The sequence below is a fragment of the Phasianus colchicus genome, chromosome 1, assembly GCF_987193195.1.
Source record: "Phasianus colchicus chromosome 1, bPhaCol1.hap1.1, whole genome shotgun sequence".
Taxonomy (NCBI): domain Eukaryota; kingdom Metazoa; phylum Chordata; class Aves; order Galliformes; family Phasianidae; genus Phasianus; species Phasianus colchicus.
The window spans coordinates 56,414,812-56,441,800 of NC_143436.1; the positions used below are offsets into that span (position 1 = coordinate 56,414,812).

General features: G+C 37.8%; 1 protein-coding gene and 1 non-coding gene across 2 annotated transcripts in view; one reads left to right on the forward strand and one right to left on the reverse strand.

Moving 5' to 3' along the window:
* MYBPC1 (myosin binding protein C1) overlaps positions 1–23,836 on the reverse strand; it is a 74,200-nt gene extending 50,364 nt beyond the window's left edge. The window contains exons 1-3 of the mRNA XM_090143893.1: positions 23,805–23,836; positions 3,923–3,955; positions 1,205–1,246 (exon numbers count right to left, since the gene is read on the reverse strand). Coding sequence (XP_090000019.1) covers positions 1,205–1,246; positions 3,923–3,955; positions 23,805–23,829 — 100 coding nt within the window. The 5' untranslated portion in view covers positions 23,830–23,836. The remainder of the gene's footprint in view (positions 1–1,204; positions 1,247–3,922; positions 3,956–23,804) is intronic.
* Positions 23,837–26,608: 2,772 nt separating this feature from the next.
* Positions 26,609–26,681, forward strand: TRNAV-CAC (transfer RNA valine (anticodon CAC)). Its single transcript has one exon. It is a non-coding gene; the product is annotated as a tRNA-Val (tRNA).
* The last annotated feature ends 308 nt before the right edge of the window (positions 26,682–26,989 follow it).

A 26,989-nucleotide genomic window follows, 5' to 3' on the forward strand; every position in this document is an offset into this window, starting at 1 on the left:
TTGATTACTCACACAAAATGTTGTTTGTCAAAATAATTGCTCAGTGCAAAAATAGCTAGCAAAATAACATGCACTGAAGCTTGGTTCATCATTTTTATATTCTAAACAATACTTGAATCATGTACTGTCAGTGCATTTTTATTTTGCTGAGAAAAATAGCCATGCATGACTTCGCCAAACAAATTTCCAAGTTTCAAGTGTGAATCTAGTGTCACTAAAAGGTAAGACTTTGAGTAAGGGATCAAAAGGCAGAATGTATTTTCAAGAAAGCCATTTCTTGATTTGCCATGGAAAGCGTAACTGTGCCAAATAAAAAAAAAGCAAGCATTACATCTGTTGTAAGTATATTTTGTTCTGGTTTATCCTTCTGTGAGAATGAAAAACAAAAAGATTATCCATTTCAAAATAAGCTGCTGAGCTGTTTGAATTCTACTTTAGCAGGGAGTAGCAAAAAGAAGTGGAATTTGACCCAGTTACCTCAAAATGTATCTTTTTAACTAGAAAAGCTACAAGCAGAGCTGGAGTCTAGTTACAGCAATGTAAAATTTGCACTGAAAATGGAGCACATTTTTACATGCGCAGTTTTGGGTTTGTTAACAGTAAAATGTCCTGAGACATTTTTCAGATCTTGTAATGACCTCAGTCTCTGGACTTCCAGAGGAAGAGGAATGGAGGAATTTCTTTTTCTTAGACAGAAAAGCGATACAGAATTTTTATTTTTATTTTTAATGAATGTGTGAACTCTACTGTTTTTGCTAAAAGATGGAACATGCAATATCAAGTGTCTGGTAGAATAGAAACAGCTTAGAGTAATAGGAGATTTCCCCCACTGATTAAAAGCAATTGATGTGCACAGTAACTGAGTTTAAGCAAGGTTGGTCAGAGTCAACATTCACTTTAGTAGAGAGATGTCCTTCTGCTCATGCAATGCACTTGAAATTTGATCTATTAGGAAAGCATTCTGTATAACTACTGGTGCTAAACAGTGTCAGTCTTGTTCACAGAATTTTTAAAGATACTCATAAGCATCCTAGTTTCCTTATGCTAGATAAGTCATGCAGAATGAGGATCTAGGAATCTTCACATCAGACTTTTAAAATTTGGCACCAAATTCCTGAGTTATAACTCAAGCAATATAGCATCAGAACAGCATTTTGGAATATTCTCTTTGCTGTCCATTTTTGAAATATGATTTCAAACTCACCTTTACCCTTTTCAGTTCCACCATCCTGTGGTATTTTTTGTTCTGTGTAGGAAGTACAAGTATATTTTTGAGAGGATCTTAAAGTAAAAAAGAAAAACTTACGCAGAATTAAAAAATACATCAATATTCTAGGTTCTGCTAGTACCGAAAAACCATGATTAAAGATTTATAAATATACATGTATGTACAATTTAAAATTGTAATTCTTTAAAACTTTTTTTTTCACAGATGCATGCATATCAATAGATTTTCTACATTTTGAATGAGTCACGAGAAATTGATGTTCCCATACTTAGTGGAAGAAAAATACTCCTTTTTTGTTTTGTTTTCTTTTGTAAGTAGCAATTGTTAGTCATTTGCTCTTGGTGTTATTTATGAAAGCCTTTGAAAATAATTAAATAACTCTGCTAATATGAATAGACTTGGATCAGACATGAGATACAGCCAACTTTTAATGGTAACCGGAACTCCATTGCCTAACTGATTTATCCTTAAAACAGTACAGAGAGACAATGTGTTGGGAGAGTTCTTGGTTATTTCTCATTATCTTCTTCATTACCATCATCATCTTTCTTAGGCTATTTGATTTGCATTTTTTTTACCAGAAGTGTTGCTAGCTCGCCACGTACTCCAGTGAGGGGGACGTGAAATAACATTCTATGAGTGAGAAAACTTGGACTGTAGATTTAATAACATCAAATTCATTATTGGATTTTTGTTAATATTCCTATCCCCCTTGGTTTCCTACCTCATACAGTTTGCATACAAAGCGAATTCAGAGGCTTGTCAAATCATATCAGTTGTACTGTCTTCAAAGTATAAACACTCAAGAGTCTAGTTACAGTGAAAAAAATCTGTACAGTGAACTTACCTGATAAAGGCCTGGTATAAGTTGGGTTTAGATGAGGGCCAATGAACTAACAACATTAGGGTGTAGCTAAGATAACTTGTTTGTCCTGGAGGGAATAATTGCAAGAGCCAGGGGATTTGATTCCTATTTTTTTTCTCATTTGTACATAGCTACAGTAACTATGAAAATAAAACTTGAAGTGAAGAAGACAAGCCCATATTCTGTAAGTATGACAAACCCTTAGCTGCTTGCCAGAAGCTTCCAAGGTCCAACTGTCACAAAAATTGTTGTGTGTCAAACCTTTTTTTTTAATGGTGATTCTGCTATAGTAACACATTACCTTCCCATTAGTAGCTGGGATTAGGAGAATTCACTATTCTTGGAAGGTGGTAACAAGTTTAAATCCCATGGGGAAGCCTCATTCAGGACCAAGTTTACTAGCCTGACAATGGAATCTAGACAAAACAGTTACAATGGCTTCCCAGAAATTTCCTGGTATAGTTCAAAATGCTGACTATGTCCAATAAATTATTTACATGTTTTATGATTTGGTTTCTTGAACAATGAACTTCCCTCTTTGTGTGATAGCCCTCAGGAATATATGATGACAGTATCGTGGCTCATATGGAAGGAGGTGAAGAGAAGTGGCTGTCGTTCCCAGGTTAGTAATACTCTTGTGTGGTTTGTGCTTAATCATAAAGGTCTTCTGACACCCTACTTATTTTACAGAAGATTTTAAGAAGTAGGGGTACATTTACAATATGAAAGAGCTCATCCTAACATGGAAATTTCTTGTAAGTTATTTAAACATGAAACTCTTTGTGGCAAATGATACTACTGTCCTCATATTTTGTTATTTTTAAAAATGAAAAGGTATATAATTTAAACAAAAATGTCTTGAATTAGCTTTGTGGAATGACAATTTGCAAGACTGTTAGTAAATGCAAGTTTAACATATGAACTGGGAAATATTTCGTACTGCTGATCAGGTAGCTACAGAGAAAATAAACTCACCAAATGATTAAATTAGACAAGTATATCATATCTATGTATTAATCAGCATATGAGAATATAAGTTTCTCAGTGCATCTCTGATCCACAAGGTTTTGCTACTTTTCCATCTCCCACTAAAGAAAAGGTAGCAGCTTTGCACAGATCTTCAGCTATATCTGAAACTCCAGTCCTTTTGCATGAGTTTCATCTTACCTAACTTTGACTTCCCTGAAAGTATTCACCCTCCTAGACATCTATACTCATTGAGGCAATTATGTAAACATAGACAGCCAGTGACATTTTAGTTTCATTTTCCAGGAAATGTCCATTAGATGAGCAGCCATGACCTGGGATCTTCTCCACTGGTTATAAATGGAGCACTGTTGACCAGCTTATACAAAACACCAGATCTTCAGATGGCTAGAATTAAGTAAGATGAATCTCATGCCTGATTCTGTCATCTTTATTCAAAGTTCACCTTCCTTCAATGGAAAATGAAAAGGATTATTTTGATAGTTAAATGTTGTTCACTATCAAAGAAGACAGAATAATTTAGACATTGAATTTAAGCAGTCATCATTTGCTGATACCCTAATGGGAAATGTATATGAAAATGTATATTTTCATCCTTATGCAAATATCAAGTATCTTAAACAAACAAAAAAAAAACTGAATCTGAAAAAAAAAAAAAAGGACATGGAAGAAACATGAAGTCAGAATATCTTACTTGGGCAGGCTTTCTTACCATTCTTATTATCTCCTTACTTTCAGAAAAACAATGAACACAAAAAGTATTATGGCTATGTAGTTTCTAGTCTCATGCAATTCTCTTGTTAGTATTAGAGCACTAATAAGCTTTTTTTGTTCATACCAACCTGGAGGCGGTGGAGCATTTTCAGTTTCAGTCTCTGAAAAAAGAGGAAAGAAGACATCTATTGAGCTTCAAAATGAAAAGCATATTGTTCTCATGCTTGTGATATATATTACTGAATTTCGACAGTTTGGGTTTGGGGTTAATTTAACATTTTAAAGCAGTTCTCAAGTTTTGTTGGCTTTCACACAGGCAATACTTAGCATCTTTAGAGGGGTGTGGTCAGAAGTCTAAATTTTATGCTCTTTGAAAAGAAAGAACTGAACTTGTTCAATCTGGAGACGTACTGTACTTGTCTACCTGCATATTTCATAATAATTTATATAGGAGGACCCTAGAACTTTTCTGGAAATCTTGTCAAATCCAGTTTACAAAGACAGTTCTGGAATGCTAAGGAATCTAAATTGAATTTCAAGTTTGTGTTGGATTTGTCACTTGGTACGTACAATGTTTAACTTACTAAACCAGCACCATAACTGATATTCTTATGTTAGAAGCTAGCTTTTGTGTGAGCAAATTTTCTATCAATTTAATAATATCTGATAGCACCTTAGTTGTGAAGATTAATGGTGTCTCTCTTATCCCTCCTTCCTTCCTTCCTTCCTTCCTTCCTTCCTTCCTTCCTTCCTTCCTTCCTTCCTTCCTTCCTTCCTTCCTTCCTTCCTCCCTTCCTTCCTCCCTTCCTTCCTCCCTTCCTTCCTCCCTTCCTCCCTTCCTTCCTCCCTTCCTTCCTCCCTTCCTTCCTCCCTCCCTTCCTCCCTTCCTTCCTCCCTTCCTTCCTCCCTCCCTTCCTCCCTCCCTTCCTCCCTCCCTTCCTCCCTTCCTTCCTTCCTTCCTCCCTTCCTTCCTTCCTTCCTTCCTTCCTTCCTTCCTTCCTTCCTTCCTTCCTTCCTTCCTTCCTTCCTTCCTTCCTTCCTTCCTTCCTTCCTCATATTTTTTAATTTAAATCATTACCCTTTTCAATTGAGTGATAGAGAAACTATCCTACTTGAATGTTACCCTTACTGGAGTCATGTCCTTGGATATGTAAATAGAAGAGTAAATTAACTAGATAAAACTTATTTTTTATAATAGCCAAAGGAATTATGGAAGTTTATTGTCAGCCTATGAAAGTGTTAGAATTCTAGACTGGTTGAAAATAGGAATATTTATAAGAGATACTGTTTTGACTTATAATTCAACTAGTTCAACTTCTTGCAACAAGCAATGATTGAAAAGGTTGAAATCCTTAACAGTAACAGTAGATGGCTGATACTAACCTCTGTCATGTTATGGGTATTAACCTTTGGGACCCTATCTCAGGTCATATTCAGGAAATAAAGCGTAAATTTCTACCACACAAAAATGCTGGTAAGACATTTTTTTTGCACACAGATCTAAATATAGCTAAAACATACTTTTCATTCTTGTCAAATTCATGCTGTGTTTAAAAGGGAGAATGTTTTTAGTGCACAGATAATTTTAGGCTGTGTGTGTGAATACAATATGGTTTAGGAACTTCCAATCACATTCACAAGCACTAGAACTAGATCATTGTAGAGTCCAAACAGAGCTCTCACTAGGGGGAAAGGTACATTGCTGTAAGCCTGATCACAGCATCTACCATAGAATAGAAAGGAAAATGTATAGTAAAAGCCAATAGACACAGAATCTCATTAGAACATAATAGCTTTACTTAGATTTATAGCAATTTGTTTTTCTGCTCTACCAATTAATATAGTAAACTTTGCTCTATGGCCTTGGAAAATATGAAAAGGAAAAGTAAGTCTTGGAACATTACTCTTTCACTACTTTGAAATCTCACATTGAGAATAAAATAACATCTCTATTTTACCAGCCTAAAACTGTCAGTGTGCTATACTCTTGAGGTCTAGATACAGCTGTTCCAGAAATCTGTAGTTTGTAGTGTTGGAATATAGTCACCCATCATAACCAAAACTAACTATCCTGTGCATTTTTACAAATATTGTATGTCTCCTATCACACAGTTTTGGTCAGAAATTACACACCTCTGCAGTCCTGTCTTAACTATCAGTAGGCACAAGTGTTATCCAAAATCTACAGTGCAGACCAGACTCAAACACTATTATTATAGCCCAAAAGTAATTTCACAGAAAAATAAGGAATTTCAGAAAAATAAGGAGCAAAACCTGAGCAATACCATGGCCAGCATGCTCTACTGACTCTGTTCTAAGCAGGGAAGTCAGAATAGACATTCTCCAGAGATTCTTTCCAAGCTCAACTGTTCTACAATTCTGTGATTGTGCTGTGTTTTAACCCTGCAGGTGGCTACGCAACATGCAGTCGTTCACTCACTTCCCCCCACTTCCCAGTAGGATGGGAAAGAGGATAAAAATAAAAAACAAAGTAGAACTCATGGGTTGAGATAAAACTATTTACTAAGAAATACGAAAAAGGATATTAGTCATGACAATTTATATACATATACAAATGTATACATAACAAGTGATGCACAAGCAATTGCTCAACACCCCTCCAACTGATGTTCAGACAGACATCTAGTGAGCAGAAGAGAGGGAGATGAACATCCACCCTCTTCAGAACTCCCCTTTTGCATGATGTCATATGATATGGAATATCCCCCTGGCCAGTTTAAATCAGCTGTACTGATTCTGTCCCCTCCCAGCTTCTTGTCCTCCACACCTCCAGCCCTTTGCTGAGAAACTGGAATGGCCTTGGCTCTGTACAGTAAACACTGGTATGTTATCAACATGGTTTTTCTCCTAGAACCAAAACATAACATAGACACTCTGAAGAAAGCAATTGAGTCCCAGCTGAAATGAAGACAGACAGAAAGATGGCTGAAGCCAGATCTGGAAGTCAATGGTTTCTTTCCTGAATCACAGTTCAAGGCTATTAAAGCTATTGCTAGGAAAACTGGCAAAAACTGAACTGAGAAGGGAGTCCTGAAGTATGGAGTGGGAGGCAAAAAAGGGAAGGAGAGAATTCCAGGCATTGGAAGTGGTACAGACATGGGAGATACTTCATAATCTTTTGGTCACGTGCAATCCCTTTCATGGTCATGCTGAGCTTACAGTTCTATTCCTGAGGACAGCCAGGAAAAAACCATTAATAGCACTGAGTAGTTTCCACCTCCCTAAAGAATGATAGCCCTCTCTGGATGACCTCTGAAACAGACTTGTCAGCCAGGAAAGGGCTCTGTGCACTCAATAAGCAGCTTACTGTTGTGGTCCTTCCCTAGGAGACACGCTCACTGGAGCATTCTCAATAATCCCATTGCTTAATATGGTGCTCTGTCAAAGCATTGTCAGGGGGCTGATGGTGGAGAAAGTGTGTCCAGCAGGAACTCTTCAAACCCTTGGGAGAAGATTCTTCAATGCGTTGGAACCAGCCTCTTGAGCTGCTGGGGAAGGAGGCCATTGAAGGTTTGTTGAATCCTATGAACAACTGGATCGATCGATACAACATCAGTTTTGTCTTCTGCTAAACAACTAAGTCTAATTTCTGTCTCCTGGTTTCTAAGGCAAAAAAACAAATGGTCTCCTCTTTGCAATTCTTTATTGAAGAAGTCAAGACTGTCGCATTTCAGTGGATTGTGTCATGCTAAAAGCAGCCCTTGGTTTACTCTTTGGATTTGAAACTTCTAAAGCAGTTGACCATATATGTTTACAAAAAGAAAATGAATTAGATTAGCAGTGTTTTCTACATGGCTACTAAGAAAGGATAACATATTAAGAAGTGTGTTTAGCAAATAAAGTGAAAGCACAAGTGTCACTTGGTATAACAGCTCCAGAAATGCTTTCATGTCTCAGTCATGTCATGAGATGCATTCAGGATCCAGTTTGATATAGGATATGAGCACTTAGAGCCAAGACATTTTTCGTTTGTGATTTATAATTATACATGCACACATACACCATTGAAAACCAGCAGGAGATGCAACTTGACCCATTACCAACAATTTTCCATTACTGTTCCACATCTACTACATTCAATTTTTCATGTAAAATAAGAGTTAAAGTCTTTTGCTATGGATACAGATAAATAAGCGTAAGTTCCTCAACATACCTATGAGCTAAAATTATGAAAATGCTTAAGAACCTTGTTCAATTGGGGCTATCATTATTTAAAACTTCAATTCTATTTTAGGCCTTGCTGCACTGACATCCAACCTGCAGTAACCACAAGATGCTTTGGCAGGAAATTGACAGGATACTTACATGTAATGGACAGTTTTCAAAGGCTCTAAATTCCCTCTTCCACCATCTTATATGACAGCAACAAGCATAGAAACTCCCTGACATCATATCTATTACTTTTCACATTGAAGTGTAAACATAATGAGACATGCTGACAGCTCTGAGTCCCCAGGTCCTACTTTACTACTGTGCTGGAGAGCTGCAGGTAACCTCCAGCATGCTGAGAAAGAGGTCTGGTTGTATGACCCTTCTTATCTTGTGACTTTGTAATCATGAGAAGATTTGTTTTGGGCAGGCTTATGAAGAATGCTCAGTGATACTGGAAAATGAGTAGTGTTTTTTTTTTCCCTCCTTATGAGAAGAAAATGACCTTGAGCACTAAATCAGGGCTTGCACAAATTGTAAATGCAGCATTTCACAAACCCTGAGTTGGAACATTCACAGGAGAGAGGAGGAAAGTCTCCTGCATTTATTTCTTCCTGCAGTTAAATGTAGATTGGTTACAACCCAGCAAAGACTCTGATCTGAACAACCAAAGGATTCAGGATCTTACCCAGTCTGACCAGAAGGCTTACTCCCATTTACCTGAAAATGAAACCAAGACTATAACTGCATCACCATGGATACAGATACAATATCTGTTTGTGCAACAGCAGCATGTTAAAGTGACTTTCATATGTCAAAGAGCACGAGGATGATCACCTAATGCTTTTTGTCACAAAGGCCTGTCAACTTGTGTCACATTTAAGTAGGTGGATTAAGTTCATGGATACAGCTTCAAGGGATCAGACAAATATAACTATTACGTAGACATTCCCAAAGTGCTGACTCTGCTTGTCAAACAAAAATAGACAAAATACTAGTTTGAGGAGAGACAGCATGGCTCACCCCAACCCTTGTGCAGTTGTATGTAAAGAGTCTTCCTCTGAGTGCAGCCACAAATGATTTCACCATTTTCTATGGGTCACTTCATCCAGGTCTGTACAGAGTCACAGGGTCATCAGCGATGTGATTAAAAGCTACAGTCTCATCTTTTGGAAGACAGGAACTTGATCAATTAAATGAAAAATATTAATGGAGCTTGATGAGCATTATGTTGGTAAACAGTAATGTGAGGTGAACTCAGTTTAAATGACCTTGAAGACAGAGACCTTGAACCAAAATCATTTGTAAACATTGGAAATGCTTCTCTTGCATTCGGTTTGACTTAGCTTGAAATCAATACATGTTTTTTTTCAGTAAAGAGCAGAACACTCAGCAGCCTGCAAAACATGAGCACAGTCATACAGACAAGGTTTTCTGTCAGCCTCATGAGTCTGAGCTTTCCACTGACAAATACAAATACTTTTATTTAAAATATCCATGGACATGGATATGTCTATGTTACCTTTAAAATAAAGCTACAGAAGGCATTTCAAGTGCATTTCAATCCCAGGTCCTGAGGTGGTTCAGACTCTAGATTGACAGGCTAAATTGAAAAAGCAATGATGTTCTCACGCCTTGCCTGCTTTACTATTATTGTGGTCAACAATGTGATGGAATCAGACTGATAAAATTATTATTTCTATTTTCTGCTTCTGGTTGTAATGATGATATAGACAGATGACAGTGTCTGATTTGGCTCTCTTTTACTGTTTCTGATCAGACATGAAAGTGATAACCTCAGCTTATATTCTGTCTGCAATTATTTATATTTTTCAGCAATTAAAAGCCTCATAATCCATGTGATGCATGTGCAGGTGGAGAACAGAGGAGAAATGAAATAAGTAAAGAATTTGATTCAAGGTTTAGTTTTAGATATGATTAAATTTAAAACCATTCCTAATAAGGAACACACAACAACAACAACAAACACAAGAATAATGATTGGTCTCGTCATACAATCTCATCTACAATACTGATTCAGAAATTGCAATTATTTCCAATTATATAGGATATCAGGGGCAACAGAATCAGATCAAACCATCATATGATGAAAGCAGAAAAATCCCCAATTAAGAAGGATTAAAAAACTGAGTAAACAGTTGGAAAAGCCCAGCAACAGTAAATTATGTGGAGTAGAAACCAAAGCAAGAGATTCTGTCTTCATTGCCATCTGTAAGTATGGTGGTGCAAAGAAACAGCCATCATTTGGGTAATGTCTGTGTTCCTAGCAGGTCCCATTCTCCTACGATGATGTTAGTAAGTCAAGTCAAACATGTGAGCATCCACAACTTCCTCATTTCTTATGAGAACTTTGCTTTCATTTAGAACTTTACTTTCGTTAACAACTAAAGAGCACTGTAACCATGACCTTCAACAAATATTATTTCCTTAAGAGACTCTGTGTTTTCATAACTGTACTCTCCTAAGTTTGTGCAAGTAGGCTGTCCAGTAAAGGGCTACATCACTCATACATAAAAAATCCTGAACATATATCATGTCTGGTAAGAAAGTGGAAGCCGTCAGCAGTTAGCACTCTCATCGGATGGTGCAAGACCTCCTTGGCAAGCTTGACGTTATGTACATACTGTAATGAGGAACTAGAAGGCTGCCAAGAGTTGACAACATTTAAAATAGAAAAAAATAAAGTTAAAATAGGTGCTGTAATTCAGTTATCAAGTTATCATGCTTTCCCAGGTTCATTTTTATCCTACTTAATCCACAAGGCACCAACATGTGGGAAATATATTTCATTCGTGTTCCCATGATATTTCCACTGTATCTTTCTTCTCTTACTCTTTATTCCAAAAATGAAACCATAAAAGTTGGCTGCCGAGCACTTGCACATCTAAGAGAAAAAACAGTATTTATGCTTGTGCCTCACAGATCACAGACTGGATCGGATGAGGGCCACAGTTAGCTGAATTTTTTGACTTTCTAATTGATTCCATCATTAAGAAAAGGCCTATTTCTAACTTCCAAAACTGAAATTTTTGCTATTGCTTCCAATATACTGTAGTTCAGCTATGAGTATTCATTCTGACTTTTTTATAATGTATGTTTAAAAGATCTTAAGGTCTGTAAGCTGATCACACATACTCCTAAACCTGATGGTCTCTATTGTATTTGCTAGTGGCCCATAAGTGGCGCTGCTGGCCAGCATCATTCTGTTCCGAATCCTATCCCAGGTGTGGCTGTTTTCCAGGGAGCAGAGAAGAGGCAGAGCAGGTATGATTCCTACCTTAAGGTTAAAAATTAATAATCTGGCTCAGAGATCAAAATTCAGTGATCCATGTTTTAGCATTTGTAGTGGTGAAAGACACAAATGCACGGAATGTCAGATTTTGTTATCTGTGATGTTCAGGAGACAATTTTATACAGAACAAGATGCATGAACACAGCACAATTACGATATCTTTAGGCCTACTCAATATTGCAACATTTTTTTTTATGTTCCAGGTTACCCATAGAATAATTTCCTTCTGGCTGCAGGTACTAATAAGAAACAAAGCACAGCCAAGTGAAATTCTGCTTTAAATACCCCAAATATAATTGATATTTGTTTTGTATTTACTGAAAGATGTTAAGTCATCCATCAGAAAAATGTGTGAAAAAATATGGCAAAAGTATGCTTTTTTCTCGGTTTTGTTTCTTTCATTGCAGTAGTTTGTAAATATTTTTTTCTGTGAAAGTAAATACTTTCACTTAGTTCTTAAGATTCCCCAGGGAAAAATGGAAGCAAAAGGCACTACAATGTGATACCAGAGATAGCAGTGCAGAGAGGAGTGCTGAATTCCTTTTTGAAAGCTGAAAAACATGATAAAGGGGACTAAAGGTTATTGGATTATAAGCTTCAGAAAACAAAGATCTGCTGCTTGGGAACTGCACTAATTTATTACTCACATTTAACAATATATTTTCAATGACAGTTGTACGTCTACCTATAGGATAAAAGTCAGCAATAAAATTGAAAGGGCAGTCATACTGAGTACATAACCATGAGAACTTTCCTACAGATCATTCAGGTAATTTCCCAACCAGGTCAGGAACCATTTTGATTAGAAAAATCACTCCTGCTTAACCCAAATCACAAAACCTTGTTTTGCTGAGCCATCCTGAAATATTTCACTCAAAATCAAGAAAATAACTCACACTATATTTTTATGGGAGTTGAGTCATAGATCCAATGCTCTGCATAACTGGAGTGAGTTCCACAAAGGACCACATCTCCAGTGCACTTGTCCCAGGTTGGGGAGAGTCATGCAAGTATGTGCCCATTGGTGGGAAGCCATTTCTCTTCACTCTTAGGGGAAATGAGTGCACCAGCATAAGCCTGTGATAATATGAATTCACATGACATATTTTTGCAAATTACAGTGAAACTTTTGAGATGTGTTGATGGGTTTCATTTTAAGAAAATTTCTGAATAAAACATTTCAACAATTTAAAATTAAAATCTGTAGGTATTCCCATCCCATAGTTTTTGAAATATCAACTTTTCTTTGAAGTTCAGAACAAAAACAAACATGTAAATATTGGGATTTTCCCAGAGGTCAATTTCTCAGCTTGTTATCTGCTCTTTGTCAAAGTAATAAGTATTATAAATGTGTCTAAGCACTGTCACCAGTGTGACCAACTAACAAATAAAAGAATTTGCTTCAAGATTACTTGACAGTGGGTGGCAGATGATCTCATACTCTGTAATTTTTTTTAAGAAAGAGAAGATTTCAAGACTTCCTTCATAGAAGAGAAGTACCCTCAAATCTGCATTTTCTTACTGAGCCTCCTCTTAAAAGACAAAGTCTTGTAGAATAGTATTGCAACAAGAAACCATGGGCTGTCAGGAATGTAGGTTAGAGATCATTTCAAATAGCATCATTAACAACCCATTACTCCATTACTTATGTCTACCTGATGCTAAAAATGCTAATTTTCAGTCATGAGGTTTGCAGGGAAAAAACTCATGACCAACACTTGCAGCATTTCAGTTGAATTTATTTATTTTTCTTCACTTGAGAAATAGGGTAATGGCACCTGCTTTCTTAGTTTACTAAGGATAACATATGGGCTACAAAATGTAGAATCATAAAATGGCTTAGGTTGGAACAGACCTTAAAGCCACCCAGCAGCTCAGGCTGCCCAGAATCCCATCCAACCTGGCCTCCAGTGATGGGGCATTCACAGCTTTTCTGGGCAGCCTGTGCCAGTGCCTCGACTACTCCTTGAGAGAAAAATATCCTCCTAATGTCCAACCTAAATCTTCCCTCTTTTAGTTTAAAACTGTTCCTGCTGGTACTGTCATTATCAGACCATGTAAAAAGTTGGTCTCCTGTTTATAGGCTGTCTTTAAGTACTGAAAAGGTCACAGTTAGGTCTCCCCAAAGCCTTCCTTTCTCCAAGCTGAACAAGCCCAAATCCTACAGCCTATCTTCATAGAAGATGTTCTCCAGCTCTCTGAGCATCCTCATGGCCCTCCTCCAGACCTGCTTCAACATCTCCACAACCTTCTTGTGCTGGGGGGCCCAGGCCCGGACATTACTTTCTTACAGTATTTGCCAGATGTGGAAATACTGCTGATAACTAGATGGCTGAACTGGATGATCTTAGAGGTCTTTTCCAACCTTGGTGATTCTGTGTTTCTATGGGACTTCAGAAAGGCAGACCCTGCTGCCAGGTCTCTTTTGATGCAGCCCAGAATGTAATTGACCTTTCAACCTGTAAGAGCACAGTGCTGGCTCATGTCCAGCATTTCATCCACCAGGACTCCCAGCTTCTTCTCCACAGTGAGTTTTTCTCCCAGTCTGTACGCATACCTGGGATTGCCCCGATCAGCTGCAATATGTTGCACCTGGCCTTGTGAACCTCATGAGGTTTACATCGCTCCACTTTTCAAGCTTAACCAGGTCCCTTTGGATGACATCCCTTCCTTTTCTCATACCAACTGCACTACTCTGTTTAGTGTCATCTGTCAACTTGCTGGGGGTGCACTTGATCCCATTGTCTAGGACACTGACAAAAATTTTAAAGCTCTCCAGATGCAAAAGGGACCCATGAAGAACACTGCTTATCACCAAGCTCCACCTGGACATAAAGCCATTGGTCACTATCTTCTGGCTGTGACAATCCAACCAATTCTTTATTTGCTGAAGAGAAATTTAGGGGAATTTGCCACCCAAAGATAGTTTGTAAGTAAGTCTGGAGAACAACTTTTCAAAAAGCTTAATTGGTAATTAAGGAAAGATCCCAGCCACTGAAAGAATGAAATGTTACCCTGAAATTCAGAAATGTAATTACTTAATGGGATTGATGTGTAGTGGCCTTAGGAGTTCTTTTTTTTTTATTATTATTATGAATATTTATTGTGGATCAGATGTTTGGAATTAAGTGTTATGCTGAAAAACATGAGGGAGCATTTTGCACATGGGGAGAAAAAAGACATTTTCTGTACATAAACATTTAGGACATCTAAGGTCTCAGAGACATATGGCACTTTGGTGGATCACAAACCAATAGTTGTGTACATGACAGTCACTTATGCCCATATGTGGTTGTTAGGCTCAGTAAATTACATACATCCCTCTATTTTAATACAATTACATTTTTTACCTCTCAATTTCATTCTAGAATATTGAAAGTAAAACATCTGATAACTGTGGGAATTATAAGCCTTCACTTCAAAAAATCATTTAACTTTGTCTTTAGGGAAAGCAACACAGCTTGATGTCTGCAGACCAACCGTGAAGGATTGCATCAGTAGATCAGTTAAGTGGTATATGTAAGAAAAAGCTCTTTACGGTGCATCATAGCAGAATGCCTTTGAGACGCTGTTGTGAATAACAGTCACAGCTCATTGGATGTACTTTCTCTCCAGCTGAAAAAATATTCTGGGTAAGAGAAAAACCTTCATTGCAAAACATGGAAACAAAAAACAAGGGCAAAGAAAAAGGGGCAGAGGACAGAGGTCAGATTTCCCCTTTAAAAATAGGGCTAAGGAAAGCTTAGATGAAAGATTAGTAAGGCTGGAGGGAATGCCGTGGAAAAAATGTCATCAGGCATCTGACCCTCTGTGCCTTCACCAAAGTCTGCATCTGTGGAGGAGTGGCAGTCACGGCCACAGCCTCCATTGGTATAACAGCTCCTCTTTGGGTCTAAAATAAGGTTTTTGGCTTAGATACTATGCTCTTATAAAAACAGATGATGCCAAGTGTGCTACGTTGTGTGCATGAATATCTGCATCTGTGAATATCGCAGCACGAGACCCAGAGGCTATTAGTAAGTGAATTACTCCATCTGCATGGCACTTCTTGTGCGACTGTTCCTAGATATCTCTAGCTAAAGACATTCTCCACATCACCATAGATGACAACTATTCAGCAACTGTGTCTTATTGGTCGTTCTAGTCCATTGCCTCACTGGAGCACATGAGGTCTAAGGAATAAAATCTATCCCACTATCTGAACCAGTAAGTTTTTCATTTTGGGTCTCCTTCAGGTTTAGCTGCAACTGTGTTTAATTCAGTTTCGTCACTGCTTCAGGGTTTTGAGAGAAGACCAAATTTGGAACAGGCTTTCAGACTGGATTTGCATTATGGCTGAGCAAAGCATGGATCCCGCTGAAGAAAAAAATAACAATTTGATCTACTTTGTGATTTAATTTTCTCAGCCTCAAAAATGTTGCATTCAAGTTGGTTCTATAACAATAACTGGAGCAAATGCCTCTGCAATTTATGACAATGCACACAGACCTAAGAGTTATAAATCAGTATGAAAAGAGAACCTTTCTTCATCTGTGTCTCCATGTTACCACAACCTACTGGCATTTATGACCAAAATTAGGAAGGTATTCTGAGCCTGTAAGACATGATGAGTGTGTATTTTAATACAGATGCCTCTCAGGAGGCACCATGGTGTGACTGAACGCTTTCAGACGCTCACTAAAACCACCATTTGATCTTATGGAGAATTAAATTAGAACAGAGCTTTTTGTAATAATCACCCGATCAAAATAACTTGCTGTAGCCACCACATACAAGGGCAACTGTCCTAAGAAGTAGATCACATTCTACTTTCAATTAGACATAAGGCTAGGGTATAGCAAATTATGTAAGAAATAGTTTGGAATCTCTGATGAAAGGAGAGCAGTGACTCTCCTGAACATTTCCCACTGCTGCAAGACACAAGAGGATTCTCTTCATGCTGTGGTATTTGTACACTCTGGGGAGTATGGAGGTGGGATGTAGGGGGTCTCTCAGTATAAAATGAATCACCCAACTGTGCTCCCAAACTCTGGTACTGCCACTTTCTGTACTGCGTGACAGTCACATTCACTAATGCGCTCACAAATTGTCCTGCTTCTCAGGGTCTTCCCTGGAACATACAAATTTCCTCCAAGAGTAAGCCTGGGGAAGTTTCTCAGATGTGTTACTCCTTCAGTGCTTCAGAAACTATAGATGAAGTCTATATGAGACAGTATAGATGAGACAGTGCCATAGATTCTCCTCTGGGAGACTTCCTGAGTCGCACTGACTGCTCTGTGGAGATGCCATTAGCAATGCAGATATAGATAATGGGGGAGAACAGCCAGAAAGAAATCATTGTGTGAGTTCTGTCCTTTTTCAGGTCTCTGAACAGAAATCTGTCTATCTTCATACTTCTTGAATCCACAGTTTGTTTATTTCTGATGCTACAATCTCTCAAGCGGCAGTGAAGATTGACTGGAACTGTCATCAAAACTGTTGCTAGAATATCTTCCAAAGTCATAAATATTTGTCAAGCACTGAACCAAATGCTGGCTTTAATTCTTCTGTAAGAGCCCTGATCTTTGCTGATGCACCTGCTAGTTCAGTGAGCTTCAAAAACAAAAATAATACCTGATAAATTAGTGGGAAATAGGAATTAATGAAGATTCCCAACTCTGCATATGTTTTGTTGAACACAGTGCAGAATTATCATAAGTGCTTTATTATTTAACATAAAAAAGGCTTGTACCTCATGGCTTGAAATATCCATGGTGTAACCCCTCATTCATTTAAAAATTTAAATCTCTTTTCTGATCTGAGCTAAAAGTTAGGGGAGTTAAATCAATTAATATTTATCTGAATAGGAATGCAATTTACTGTTTTTGTTTTTTTTCTCACTGATGTAAAAAAGAATAAGTAAATTTGAGCTGATTTAAACATTCATCTTTGCCACGAACCAAAATGTATTGAATCTTTTATATCTTTATATAGAAACAGAACAACTAAAAGCAACTGGATCTCCCAAGTCACAAAATGACAGTAGTAGCACCTTTTTTTTTTAACCAATTACCCTGGTGATCAGTGCACCCAGCAGGCTACAGAAGTGTGCATCCTCCTCTACCCCAAGGAATCCGATCCCAAATGTTTGTATACAGTGACAGTACAACTAAGTCACGCATGCAAATAATGCTGGAGGTGAACACTCCTCATAAAACTGAAGCCCATTACCGAAACTTTGTAAATGTTAATTGGGAAAATTACAGAGAATAACTCTTCAGCTTTATTGTTTCTTGACATTTAGATTCTGTAGCATGTCCTTTTGGTTCCTAGCTGCCACTGCAGGATGTTGCAGATCTGCAGTCTCAGGTTTTACCTGCCAGCCCCAAGTGGTTATTTCATATGGCAGTAGGCATCTATGTTTAGGCAACTGCTGGCTGGTTAGCTGAACACTATTTTGGGTTCCACTGACTTCGGTGAGAGAGGGGACACCAAGCTCATTTGCTTCCATTTGTGTATCTGTTTCCTAACTTGGACTTCAGCCATTGCAGTGTAAAGATCATCAGGACCTTTGTGTGACTGAAAGCATATAAAAATTTTCAATGGACTGTCTTGGATACTCATGTCAAATCAGTTTTCTCTTCCTAACTCCTAAAATACCATCAACTATCCAAAGCAAACTAATAAAATCCTGCAGTGAACATCAAAAGCCCCTGGTGAATGACAGAAAAATGGCTTCAAACGTGAAAAAGAGAGAGATTCTATTTTCTGGAGTCTTCAGGAATGGCACATCTGTAGTGACTGAGACTGAGGTGAGAGGGATGGATGGGATGAGAAACGATGACTACAGCTACACAGCTGTAACAGCTACACAGCTGTAATAGGAACACTGTTCTACAGGGTCTGGAGAAAAAGCCATTTGTAGTGAGACTGAGAAAACCGTACTTACAGCTGAAGTTAATGATGTTTCTGTTCTTTTGTCTTCTTCCTGGTGTTTGCATTCAGTGCAAAGCCACATATTATTGTTTGAATGAGAACAAATTTTCTACCCTCATTCTAAAGTAATTATTACATTAGCATCTCCAGTTCAGTGGAGTTTCTGCATTTTCCTGAGTGGGGCACCTAGTATTTTTGGCCTTATCCTTAGAAAAAATTCCCTAGGTATTTTCTTTTTTAATACGTTTTGTACTTTCAGTTTAAGTAACCCCCTGGATGTCCCCTTCTGAAACATATTCTTTTTTGTTGTAAGACATATCATTCCCAAGGACCATTCATGAGTCTGGCAGCTAGTAATGTTTTGATAACCAAAGTCTCCCCAGTAGAAACTCCCGTCTTGTTTAGTATAAAATGAAGGAACTCATCTAGTTTTTTATGGATCAGAAGCATGCTGTATTTTTTTTTTTAAAGCTCTCTTAAAGTGATATATTTAGGAGGTATGAGGGGAAAGAACTGAACAGTCCTTTATTTATCTTCCCAACAGGTGCAGCATAGGGAGGCACAAAGGCAGCATTTGCTAATTTCAGTTCTGCCAAGTACAAGCACCCTCTGTTCTGCTGAAAAGACAGTTCCTGTCTTTCCTCCTAAACTCAGTGGAGATTTGATTTTAATGTGATCATGTTAAGCATATTTCCCATGCACAGATGCATTGTTTTTTTCAAAGGGTGAATGAGATTTTTAACTCATGTAAGAATAACAGTGGGGCAGATCAATCTGCCTACACTAATATTAAAACAAAATCAGAGCACTGTATATGAAACCTTCCTACAATTTACACCATGAAAAAAATAAAATTAGATAAATAAATAAATAAACCAAACCGAAACAAATCAAGTTTTGAGATTTTCGGTAGAGCAGTCCTAAACTTCAGCATGGTGGAGGTGGGATGTCAAAGAGCAAATCTGAGGCGTTCTGGTATCTCAGAAGGAAGTGTGGGAGCAACACTTGGAAATGAGCTCTGGGAGGGCAAGGGCAGTCTAAGAAAAACTCAGATCCCAACATGCAACAAGATCTATGCAGGAGGACACAGCTCTACAATGTCCAGGATGGGAGCAGTGCCCACCCCAATGAAGATAATTATAACAGTAAGGCATACGTTTGCTTTCCATTTGTAATAGGTTTAAATTTATCAGCAAGAGTTGATAATTTTCTGAAGAACTGTTAGAGAAAAAAAGATAAGGGGTTAAGGTTTCCACCTCCCCTCATCCATCAAAATTCATTCACCTATGACTTCAATACAGTGCTTGTAAATGATTCATATGGGCCTGGCTGTGAGTGATTGGACTCTGAGGTAGATAGAAATAATAAGAACGCATTTTACAATCAGCCCTGCAGAGGGGTAATGATAATGGCAGAAGATAAATGTCTGTATGCTTTCCTTGCCCCTCACTGAAGCACATATCTATACAGCAAAGACAGCAGCAGCTGCACTAGCCAGTATGGTGCCATAATAAAATGATTACAAAGGTTCAGCCTCCTCCATGAAAAGCACTAAGCAGTGTTATACAATATTGACATGCAGGGTTCCTGAATTTTCAGGAAAATTTTCCATCAGCAGTGTTAATTTTGACAGAAGCCAAATTTATACACTTAGGCTGAATTTCCATTCAACTTCTCGTCCAGCCCTGAAAACGTGTCTAGTCTTGAAAATATAATATTAAAATAAATATAACTTTAATTTTTTTTTCTCCATCCTTAATACTGAGATTGATTTCCTGCTTGAATGTTGCTTTACATGAATACGTACATGATTCATGTAACTAGCTTAGGTAAAACTTATAGGGTCTGTTACCTTGTGCACCTGATTGCATTTTTAAATAGTTTAAATATTATAAATTTAATGCAAGTATAACTATATAAAAGACATATCAGGAAACAAAACTGGTCATATTTCAAAATAACAGCTGTTTCAGCTGGGTTTCTTCAGGGAGAATAGTGTTGTCACATCTTCAAAGCAGTCTCTACTGATAAGCCTGTTTACCTCCTTTCACAAATTGCTTTATGTTTCAGGGTCTGTCCTTCAAACAGACAATATTTGCACATGCTTATCTTCAGAATTTTAAAATCGCTGCTGTTTATAGATCTAATAGAGTTTTACTAAAGCTCTGGATAACGTAAACACGCTGATTCTTTATTTTGATTCCTTGCCAATATATGACTGCTCCAGGCAGAGCTGCATACCCTTAGAAAATGAAGTTGGCAGACAGTTGATAAATGCTTTGGCTTAAAATTTGGAATGATCTCTTAACTCATGGCCATGACTTATTTCCTAGATTGGAGAGAATAAATAAGGCAAATTTAAAGAGCTGCCTACTGGGGACTGACTTGCACCTGTCCCTGTGGGATGATGCCCACAAATAGTCTGAAACCATTGCTCTTGAGAGACTTGGCACGCCTACAAAAGCATATCCAAATGCCATGGCCTGTCACAGTTTAAGAGGACACCTAATTAATGGGCAGCTCTTATTATGAATATTGGTAAAAGGAAAGGGAGAGAGAGGAAAGATCATCTGACTGATTATAATAAATTACAGGAAGTAATTAGGTGAGGGAGGGTTACTCATTAGTTACCAGAAGAATGAAAGGCCATTAAAGTTAAATGCACTGATAAAGGTCTTTGGCATCACAGTCTTATTCTAGTCATCCACTGGGATCAGCTAACAGAGTGCCCATGATCTAGTCTTCACCTTGTGAAATTTTAAACAGACCAAGACAAAGCTATCTCACAACAGCATGGCCATATATCTCAAGAAAACTACAGCTGATGTGACTATATAGGACTTTGACTCTTTAGGAGTACAATAGAGGCCTTAAATCATTAGTTATGGAAGTCTATTTCTACAGTGACAAATTCCATTAGGCTGAAGTGCTCCAATAAACTTCTCTAAGCTGAGTGGTGAGTTTAATTTGGTGATCCTATTTGTTAAGAGCATGTTGTGAGGTTCCACTCTCATCAAGTCAGGAAATTTCTCACTTTAGTAATCTAATAATCTTAAAATATCTCAGAGCGTTTGACCCAAAACAAATCAGCCTGAGGTCTTGCTTCTGCACTGTTCCTGAAATATCTATTTACTTCAGAGACCACAGTGACAAAAATTGCAAAGCTGAAATTTTCTTAACATTGAAGTGTTAGCCAGGTTCTGATCACACAGCTGCTGCTTCTTGTGTATGCTTTTTTTAACTGAAAGGTCCTATGTGTGTAAATTGCTTCTTTTTGGAAAGCACTTCCTTAGGTGCTTCTGCAGTGCAGAAACATTTTGCATTGCAGTCAGTTCGCAAAGGTTTCTCAGGGAGGGCATCCACTGATCCCTGCCAGAATGCAGACCACAGTTTGTCTTCATTACTTAATTGCCTTCAATACTTCACACATTGGAAGTTACCTTCGGAGTAGACATCTTACTGTGGAGCTACTACCAGTAGCTGCCCTGGTACTGTACTATTAATAGCACCAGTACCACTACAGATAGTCTTGCCACTGGTAATGTAAATACTACATGCAATGCCACCAGCTCAGGTGTGCTCCTGATCTACAAAAAGTCTTTTGGAAGCAGATAATCTCTTAAGTACAATAATATATATATATATATCACCCTGATCTACTAGCTGCAAATAGGCTAGGTGCGATGAAGAAGAACCATTGTACAGCCTGGATGTGTCACTTCTCCAGAGCTCATTCCTATTACGAACTCAAACTCAGTTAGTGCATAAGGCTTCAATATTCTTTATGTTCTGGTGTTTGTTCCAGCATCAGTGTATTTTTATTTAGTCACTAACCTATTTTGTAACACAACAACACCAGAATTGCTTTTGTATTAACTGTGTTGTAAGGACATATTTAAAACAATCTAGTCTGAAACAAAGTAACAGTCTTATAAAGATAAGCCTCTGAACAATTTTTCTCCAAAACACATATCTTTTACAGGTTCAGAAATATTTTAGGGTTTTGGTTTTTTTTTTCTTTGTTTTTTTTTTTTCTGGTTGGCAATCACAGAATGCCTTTTGATTACACTGTGTAATATCCAGTCAAATAACAGATCAAATAAAAGGGACACTTAATACACGTGTAAATCATTTGAATTACAAATAAGACACTCTAGAAGGGGCTTGGCTCTAGGTCTGATACAGAGGATTAGGCTTTAGTATTAATATGTGCACTTGGTGTAGCTATTTTCAGAGGGATACTTCATCCATCATTGTCCTCGAGCACTAAGGAGGACCAGTAAGTAAAATGATCACTTCAGTCTGTCAACACTACTTGCTGAAGATTCAGTTGTGCAAAAAGTTTAGTTTTCACATGTCCCAACCCCTATGGGATGCTTCAACTGCCTAATGCTCCTGATGGTTGCTCTGCTCTTAGCTTCCACATAAAAAGAAAATATTTTAAATGCTTCTCAAATAAAGCAAATTCTATCAATAGGTCAGTTTTAAATCAAAAGTACTCATTCGAACTACATACACAGGCTTCATATCTTTCAAAAGTGGTGGGAAATAAATGTTACTTAATGACTTCTTTCCACAATATCATCTTTAATATTAAATTCAGTTTTGCATTTGGGAATGCATTGGGAAATCTGTCTGTACACTTTCTTTGCCACTACTTTAATGCATGTACAGTTTCCACGTTCATGACTTTGTAGAAGCTGTGGATGTCACCAATGCTAAGCAATAATCAAAATTTCTTACCAACACAACTAAACTGGAATGAAGACTTAATGAAGGGCTATAGAAGTAATGCAAGTATAAGTGTCTTATTTAACTTAAATGTACAAAATAGTTAAAAAAAAAAAAAAAAAAAAAAAAAGTGGCTAGCTCTTAGGAAGTTGTGAACTAATAGTCTCTTGATGTTTCTCATGTGTTTGTACAGCCTCCAATGTACATGATGTTGCATCTTGCTAGCAGACTATGTAATGAGTTTTTTTCTGTTGCCAACTCAATAGTACTAGAAAAGGGACCAGTATTACTGTTTTTATGTCTTTCTGAAACATAAAATAATAATTTCTGTAGTGTGGTAAAATGCATCATTCTAGTTTAATCTGCATAGAAAAACTTACTACATTGTCCACTCTTGCATTCAATGTGCAGAACGTATTTTCATTAGAAACTTAAAATTTTCATAAACATTTCTTCTCTGTTGAATACCTTATGCAACTTAATTTTCAAGGGTAATGAAAAACCCTTGCTGCTTTTTTAAAGCATAATGAACGCATGTACCCTGCTTTCCAGAGTCTAGATACCAGCACTTGAAACATTCTACAGTCTTTAAAGTCGTCACAGTATGTGCTCAACCAGGTAGTTTCTTAGTATCTCTACAAAGCCATTATTTAATGTCTAAAGTAGTGGGAGGTCAAAACAGTTCTGTCTTACATCTGAAACTATTCTCAGTTTAAAAGTATTGATGATCTGCCTTGATGTAATGAGGTGATACAATTATCACTGTAAGATGTTATTTGTTGCTGAAATGTTCAAGATGGTCTAAAAAGCATTTTGCTCTTGTGTGTGTACTCATAATTCCTATAATTAAGAAATGTTCCAGTAATATTTGTTATGCTTACCATCTTTCTTGGTGGGTTCCGGCATTGTTATAAAGTTTCTTTATTCCTAGGGAGTTTCAGCCTTTCAGATGCAGTAAGTAGTAGCCCCAAGTCCAGCTGAGAGAGTGTGCAGATCAGTATGACAAGCAGAGGGTGAGAAGAATTCCTCTGCTTTATATACTGCAACTGAAATATCAATCAAAATAGCACCTCCTCTCTTTTCAATGCAAACACTTTGAAAATTGACAGTTATGGGAACCCCTCTCACATCTGTTGTCTGCAGCCTCTGCTCCCTTGGCTTTTGGAAGGAATCTCTGCTGCATTGCATGGGGCTGATGAGAACATCTATAACTTTCTAAATTCAGCTGCAGCACTCACTCTCTGTGTCTCTCTTTGTAGCATGCAGACATGCATACACACGCAGACAGAGGTTGAAAAGTGACTGCCAAGCTATTAAAGAACCCATTCTGCCCGCAGAACTTATAGGGACTTCTTGAATACTTTAACCCCCTTTTCCACAATGTGGAAGGAGGAACAAAAAAGTAAGAGCAGAATGCTTTCAGTTAAACTTCACATCCTTCCTTGGAGAGAAAGTGGGATGCAGAAATGAAGGAGTGAATAGGAGAGAATCTTGTGGTATTAATGAAGTAAAAATGATTATCGTGCTCCTATTTGGAGTAGTGAAGACCCTCCATGCCTCCATTCTTCTTATATTGCTACACTTTCTAGGGTCCTTTCATTATCTAAGTGTTTCTGAGGAAAAGACATTCTCATTTTGGCTTAGCTAGGCCCCATAGAATTACTTTCAGCACTACCACCTCACTAACTGGAATTGTCACTGCTGGGAGATAATAGTCTTTGCTTTTGACAAGCCAGGAAACGTGATAGAAGGAATGGAAATCCAACCTCAGCACACGTACTGAGCCACTAAACTAAGCCACTGAGCTGTACTCCTCTTAAACTCCTACTTCAGCTGTGAATTTGTAGACAATAGAAATACAAGTTCATCAGAGGGGGCTAGGATTTATTTTCTTACACACTTTTAGAATTTCAAGACAAAATTGTAGTGCAATAGATAAAGGGATCCTGAAGGGTTTCATGCTATTAATACACAGGTATGTGTACATATCATGATTGTGTGTTTGTAAGAACTAGACTACTAGACAGCCTGTACAGTGTCTAAATACACTAAAATGTTATATAAACCATATTTTACCTCTTTGAGGTAGATGAAAGATAGTTATTTAGAGATGAAAGAGTTGTTATTAGAGATGAAAGAGCAGTTATTTGCCTTTTTATTCTCTATCCAATGCATGACTGCTTCCTCTACTAGGTTTTCAGATGTTTAGCCATTTAACATATATCTTATAAGGAGTAATCATGTCATTTCTTCCTTTAAAAGACCAGATTTTCATACCATATTTCTCCGTATCAGGATTTTTTGTGCCATACTCACTGTGGTATTTTATTATTTGACTAACTAATATACCTATAAAATAGAGAGAAATGCAAAACTGCTGCCTACAGAATCCAACTCAAGCAGTACTAAAGGTTTTTTTCCCCTTGGTTTCATATTACTGTTTAGGTAAGCCTCCTTATATCATTGAAATAATCCCTGTCCTTGGAAAGCAAACAGGATGCTGCCTTAAATAGTTAACAGGGGATTTTGTATGTCAGTGTAGGATTGTTGTGGCACCAGGAAATGAGTGCATGCAAAGGCCTAATAATACTGCAGATACCATTTCTCACCAGGGAAAGGAAGCCACGCAGAGGGGGTTGTGGATGCCCCATCCCTGGAGGCATTCAAGACAAAGCTGGACATGGCTCTGGGCAGCCTGGTCTGGTGGTTGGCAGCCCCAGGGGGATTGAAACTAGGTTTTCTTTAAGGTCCTTTTCAACCCAACTCTGATTTTTTTCCTGTTCCCCTTTCGTTCTTACCCTATCCAGGCACTGAACTCTACAGTAGATGGAATCAGAGGGGGATGAAGTGCAACTTCTGATTCTCTCAACCATACTATTTATTGAGCAACTCTTTGCAAGACATAAAGACACTTTTCTTTGCATTTCACCCGTCATATGCCACAGAGTCCTGTGAACTATGTTTTTGGAGACTCCTGTTGATATAAACAATAATACAGTTACAGAGTAGCCCAAAGTGGGACACAGAGAGGACATCCCAGTCTCATAGTGAGAAAGGATCAAAGACCAATGCATGCTCTTAGATCCCTGGAGGAATAGGAAGAAAAGTATTCCAGAAGATGATATTCAGTTCAGAGATGACCTTTATACTACTGAACAAGACCAGAGACCACTCACTGGCTCTGAGGCTAAGTGAAAAAGCATAGTTCTCATCTATAAAACACAAACTTCCTCTCTACCCTTAGAAAAAGTAGAGTGAAACTAAAATTTTCACATGGAATGGTTGCTGCCATGTCCCTGAGCTATGTTTGGGCAGAGATGGAAGAGTACTAGTTGGCATAAACCAGCAGGAAGCATGCTAACAGTCTCCGTAGGGGAACATGTCAACCCTTGCTCCGGTATATATTCTAGCCTGAGTATAATGAGGGCTAGAAAAACTGAAATGGCTCTGTGAGATCCATTAGGCAGCAGAGGAAAAAGATGGGTTATGCGTAAGAAAAAAAGTGACATTATTATAGTGCATTTGTAGGACATGCACTTCTTCGGTTACATTGAGAGTGCAAACAAAAGCCTTTCAACGAATTGAAACAGTGGAGCAGCAACCACCTGAAAATCTGTTCACCATTTCGCTCTTTCCTAGCCTTACTTTATAGCTGTATAACTCATCTTATTTTAACACCAGCCAGGTTTCTGTAGTGTAGCGGTTATCACGTTCGCCTCACACGCGAAAGGTCCCCGGTTCAATCCCGGGCAGAAACATCATTTTCCCTGCCCTTGGTAGGTGGGGTTGAAACTGGTTGATTCTGTGTTACATTCTCTTCTACTTTGACCCAAAATCCCAGTGACGCAACTTTTCTGTAATCTAACTTGAATCCAATTTTAAAAACCCACTGGACTAGATTTAGGCTGTGATACCTCAGTGTACCTTAGCAATAGTTATGGCAGGGAAAACAGTTAATTTCGTAAGAAAATAAGCCATATTTTATTTGTTTCAGTCTAACTTCTATCTGAAAACATGCCTTAAACACCTTCAATGCTTCATACAGAAAGAGAAAACAAAGCTCATG